Here is a 6,359-nt window from a genome sequence, read left to right on the forward strand (position 1 = left end):
TGTCATCAATACCAATGATTATCTATACTATAATGTGAATCTGATAGCATTGGAGCTAACCCTGTGTACATATNTGAGCAGTGCATTAATGTGAACAGTGCTATTGACAAATATCTATTCTATGATTTTTAAATTTTGATATAGGTACAACCAGATGGTCCAGTATTGTTTAGTATTAGTTATTTAATGTTTAGAGTAGTATTCAGACATCTAACAAGTTGATTTCCTACCTTGTACATTGATTCATTGGATTATACACTCAGTAGTACATAGAGCTTTGAGCCATTGCTTGAGACTGTCACCTCAAACTTGACTGGAGGGACTCCAAACTACATGTACTCATTCCTGTCATCAATACCAATGATTATCTATACTATAATGTGAATCTGATAGCAGCCTGTGTACATACTTAGAGCAATGTATTAATGTGACAGTGCTAATGAGAAATATCTATTTTATAATTTTTAGAATTTATGTTAGTACAAGGAGATTGTGTAGCATTGGTTAGTAGTAGTTATTTAATGTTTAGAGTAGTATTCAGACATCTAACAGGTTGATTTCCTACCATGTACATTGTTTCATTGGAATATACACTCAGTAGTACAATGAGCTTTGAGCCATTGCTTGAGACTGTCACCTCAGGTTTGACTGGAGGGACTCCAAAGTACATGTACTCATTCCTGTCATCAATAACAATGGTTATCTACACTCTAATGTGAATCTGATAGCATTTGAGCTTACCCTGTGTACATATTTGAGCAGTGTATTAATGTGAACAGTGCTATTGACAAATATCTATTTTATAGTATTTAAAATTTAATATAGGGACAACCAGATGGTCTAGTATTGTTTAGTATTAGTTATTTAATGTTTAGAGTAGTATTCAGACATCAAACTAGTGGATTTCCTACATTGTGCATTGTTACATTGGATTATACACTCAGTAGTACATTGAGCTTTGAGCCATTGCTTAAGACTGTCACCTCAGGTTTGACTTGAGGGACTCCAAACTACATGTACTCATTCCTGTCATCAATAACAATGGTTATATACACTATAATGTGAATCTGATAGCATTTGAGCTAAACCTGTGTACACATTTGAGCAGTGTATTAATGTGAACAGTGCTATTGAAAAATTTCTTTTTTATAATTTTTAAAATTTAATATAGGGACAACCAGATGGTCTAGTATTGTTTAGTATTAGTTATTTAATCTTTAGAGTAGTATTCAGACATCTAACAAGTTGATTTCCTACCTTGAACATTGTTTCATTGGATTATACACTCAGTAGTACATAGAGCTTTGAGCCATTGCTTAAGACTTTCACTTCAGTATAGATTTGAGGGACTCCAAACTACGTGTACTCCTTCCTTACACAATGCTGTCGTCACTAAGAGAGTGTAGGACCTAAGGAATCACAGGAAAACAATGTAGCAGACCTTTGGCTATTTAATTTAATTTTAATTTAATTTTAATTTAATTTAATCAGTAACAAGACACGCTCGGTGTGAAGCATTGACCGATTTATCCCGGGAAAAGAGAGGCCTGATCCCTGGAAACTTATGCACACAAGGGTAAAGTCTCAGAGATTCAAGAAGAGTCACCTGTGAATGACAAGTAGCCGAAACACTGCTGTATGTAGCTCTCTTGTCCTCCAAATAAGGCTATTAGAATTGAGAGGTGTGGCTCAAAACTTATTAGTACTTGAGCATTGGAGATTATTAAGTAAAATTTAATGTTGGTACCAGGAGATGGTGTAGCATTGTTTAGTAGTAGTTATTTAATGTTTAGAGTAGTATTCAGACATCTAACAGGTTGATTTCCTACCTTGTAGATTGTTTCATTGGAATATACACTCTGTAGTACATAGAGCTTAGAGCCATTGCTTGAGACTGTCACCTCAGGTTTGACTGGAGGGACTCCAAAGTACATGTACTCATTCCTGTCATCAATAACAATGGTTATCTACACTATAATGTGAATCTGATAACATTGGAGCTAACCCTGTGTACATATTTGAGCAGTGTATTAATGTGAACAGTGCTATTGACAAACATCTATTGTATAATATTTAAAATTTAATATAGGGACAACCAGATGGTCTAGTATTGTTTAGTATTAGTTATTTAATGTTTAGAGTAGTATTCAGACATCAAACTAGTGGATTTCCTACATTGTGCATTGTTACATTGGATTATACACTCAGTAGTACATTGAGCTTTGAGCCATTGCTTAAGACTGTCACATAAGGTTTGACTTGAGGGACTCCAAACTACATGTACTCATTCCTGTCATCAATAACAATGGTTATATACACTATAATGTGAATCTGATAGCATTTGAGCTAAACCTGTGTACACATTTGAGCAGTGTATTAATGTGAACAGTGCTATTGAAAAATTTCTTTTTTATAATTTTTAAAATTTAATATAGGGACAACCAGATGGTCTAGTATTGTTTAGTATTAGTTATTTAATCTTTAGAGTAGTATTCAGACATCTAACAAGTTGATTTCCTACCTTGAACATTGTTTCATTGGATTATACACTCAGTAGTACATAGAGCTTTGAGCCATTGCTTAAGACTTTCACTTCAGTATAGATTTGAGGGACTCCAAACTACGTGTACTCCTTCCTTACACAATGCTGTCATCACTAAGAGAGTGTAGGACCTAAGGAATCACAGGAAAACAATGTAGCAGCCCTTTGGCTATTTAATCAGTAACAAGACACGCTCGGTGTGAAGCATTGACCGATTTATCCCGGGAAAAGAGAGGCCTGATCCCTGGAAACTTATGCACACAAGGGTAAAGTCTCAGAGATTCAAGAAGAGTCACCTGTGAATGACAAGTAGCCGAAACACTGCTGTATGTAGCTCTCTTGTCCTCCAAATAAGGCTATTAGAATTGAGAGGTGTGGCTCAAAACTTATTAGTACTTGAGCATTGGAGATTATTAAGTAAAATTTAATGTTGGTACCAGGAGATGGTGTAGCATTGTTTAGTAGTAGTTATTTAATGTTTAGAGAAGTATTCAGACAACTAACAGGTTGATTTCCTACCTTGTAGATTGTTTCATTGGATTATACACTCAGTAGTACATAGAGCTTTGAGCCATTGCTTAAGACTTTCACTTCAGTATAGATTTGAGGGACTCCAAACTACGTGTACTCCTTCCTTACACAATGCTGTCATCACTAAGAGAGTGTAGGACCTAAGGAATCACAGGAAAACAATGTAGCAGCACTTTGGCTATTTAATTTAATTTTAATTTAATTTTAATTTAATTTAATCAGTAACAAGACACGCTCGGTGTGAAGCATTGACCGATTTATCCCGGGAAAAGAGAGGCCTGATCCCTGGAAACTTATCCACACAAGGGTAAAGTCTCAGAGCTCCAAGAAGAGTCACCTGTGAATGACAAGTAGCCGAAACAATGCTGTATGTAGCTCCCTTGTCCTCCAAATAAGGCTATTAGAATTGGGAGGTGTGGCTCAAAACTTATTAGTACTTGAGCATTGGAGATTATTAAGTAAAATTTAATGTTGGTACCAGGAGATGGTGTAGCATTGTTTAGTAGTAGTTATTTAATGTTTAGAGTAGTATTCAGACATCTAACAGGTTGATTTCCTACCTTGTACATTGTTTCATTGGATTATACACTCAGTGGTACATAGAGCTTTGAGCCATTGCTTGAGACTGTCACCTTAAACTTGACTGGAGGGACTCCAAACTACATGTACTCATTCCTGTCATCAATACCAATGATTATCTATACTATAATGTGAATCTGATAGCATTGGAGCTAACCCTGTGTACATACTTGAGCAGTGTATTAATGGGAACAGTGCAATTGACAAATATCTATTCTATGATTTTTAAATTTTAATATAGGTACAACCAGATGGTCCAGTGTTGTTTAGTATTAGTTATTTAATGTTTAGAGTAGTATTCAGACATCTAACAAGTTGATTTCCTACCTTGTACATTGTTTCATTGGATTATACACTCAGTAGTACATAGAGCTTTGAGCCATTGCTTGAGACTGTCACCTCAAACTTGACTGGAGGGACTCCAAACTACATGTACTCATTCCTGTCATCAATACCAATGATTATCTATACTATAATGTGAATCTGATAGCATTGGAGCTAACCCTGTGTACATACTTGAGCAGTGTATTAATGGGAACAGTGCAATTGACAAATATCTATTCTATGATTTTTTAATTTTAATAGAGGTACAACCAGATTGTCCAGTGTTGTTTAGTATTAGTTATTTAATGTTTAGAGTAGTATTCAGACATCTAACTAGTTGATTTCCTACCTTGTACATTGTTTCATTGGATTATACACTCAGTAGTACATAGAGCTTTGAGCCATTGCTTAAGACTTTCACTTCAGTATAGATTTGAGGGACTCCAAACTACGTGTACTCCTTCCTTACACAATGCTGTCATCACTAAGAGAGTGTAGGACCTAAGGAATCCCAGGAAAACAATGTAGCAGCACTTTGGCTATTTAATCAGTAACAAGACACGCTCGGTGTGAAGCATTGACCGATTTATTTCGGGAAAAGAGAGGCCTGATCCCTGGAAACATATCCACACAAGTGTAAAGTCTCTGAGATTCAAGAAGAGTCACCTGTGAATGACAAGTAGCCGAAACACTGCTGTATGTAGCTCTCTTGTCCTCCAAATAAGGCTATTAGAATTGAGAGGTGTGGCTCAAAACTTATTAGTACTTGAGCATTGGAGATTATTAAGTAAAATTTAATGTTGGTACCAGGAGATGGTGTAGCATTGTTTAGTAGTAGTTATTTAATGTTTAGAGTAGTATTCAGACATCTAACAGGTTGATTTCCTACCTTGTACATTGTTTCATTGGATTATACACTCAGTAGTACATAGTGCTTTGAGCCATTGCTTGAGACTGTCACCTCAGGTTTGACTGGAGGGACTCAAAACTACATGTACTCTTTCCTGTCATCAATACCAATGATTATCTATACTATAATGTGAATCTGATAGCATTGGAGCTAACCCTGTGTACATACTTGAGCAGTGTATTAATGGGAACAGTGCAATTGACAAATATCTATTCTATGATTTTTAAATTTTAATATAGGTACAACCAGATGGTCTAGTATTGTTTAGTATTAGTTATTTAATGTTTAGAGTAGTATTCAGACATCTAACAAGTTGATTTCCTACCTTGTACATTGTTTCATTGGATTATACACTCAGTAGTACAAAGAGCTTTGAGCCATTGCTTATGACTTTCACTTCAGTATAGATTTGAGGGACTCCAAACTACGTGTACTCCTTCCTTACACAATGCTGTCATCACTAAGAGAGTGTAGCACCTAAGGAATCACAGGAAAACAATGTAGCAGCCCTTTGGCTATTTAATCAGTAACAAGACACGCTCGGTGTGAAGCATTGACCGATTTATTCCGGGAAAAGAGAGGCCTGATCCCTGGAAACTTATCCACACAAGGGTAAAGTCTCAGAGATTCAAGAAGAGTCACCTGTGAATGACAAGTAGCCGTAACACTGCTGTATGTAGCTCTCTTGTCCTCCAAATAAGGCTATTAGAATTGAGAGGTGTGGCTCAAAACTTATTAGTACTTGAGCATTGGAGATTATTAAGTAAAATTTAATGTTGGTACCAGGAGATGGTGTAGCATTGTTTAGTAGTAGTTATTTAATGTTTAGAGAAGTATTCAGACAACTAACAGGTTGATTTCCTACCTTGTAGATTGTTTCATTGGATTATACACTCAGTAGTACATAGAGCTTTGAGCCATTGCTTGAGACTGTCACCTCAGGTTTGACTGGATGGACTCCAAAGTACATGTACTCATTCCTGTCATCAATACCAATGGTTATCTACACAGTAATGTGAATCTGAGAGCAGCCTGTGTACATACTTAGAGCAATGTATTAAAGTGACAGTGCTAATGAGAAATATGTATTTTATAATTTTTAGAATTTAATGTTAGTACAAGGAGATTGTGTAGCATTGGTTAGTAGTACTTATTTAATGTTTAGAGTAGTATTCAGACATCTATGAGGTTGATTTCCTACCTTGTACATTGTTTCATTGGAATATACACTCAGTAGTACATAGAGCTTTGAGCCATTGCTTGAGACTGTCACCTCAGGTTTGAATGGAGGGACTCCAAAGTACATGTACTCATTCCTGTCATCAATACCAATGGTTATCTACACTCTAACGTGAATCTGAGAGCATTGGAGCTAACCTTGTGTACATATTTGAGCAGTGTATTAATGTGAACAGTCCTATTGACAAATATCTATTGTATAATATTTAAAATTTAATATAGGGACAACCAGAT

General features: G+C 35.8%; 1 protein-coding gene across 1 annotated transcript in view; it reads left to right on the plus strand.

Annotated features, from left to right (window-relative positions):
- The first annotated feature begins 6,170 nt into the window (after positions 1-6,170).
- The window catches only part of LOC105314991 (EP300-interacting inhibitor of differentiation 3-like), a 4,028-nt gene continuing 3,839 nt past the window's right edge, over positions 6,171-6,359 (plus strand). Inside the window, exon 1 of the mRNA XM_011409466.2 lies at positions 6,171-6,186. Within this exon, the coding sequence (XP_011407768.2) occupies positions 6,171-6,186 (16 nt within the window). The remainder of the gene's footprint in view (positions 6,187-6,359) is intronic.

Source organism: Amphimedon queenslandica, unplaced genomic scaffold (genome assembly GCF_000090795.2).
Source record: "Amphimedon queenslandica unplaced genomic scaffold, v1.1 AMPQUscaffold_12077, whole genome shotgun sequence".
NCBI lineage: Eukaryota > Metazoa > Porifera > Demospongiae > Haplosclerida > Niphatidae > Amphimedon > Amphimedon queenslandica.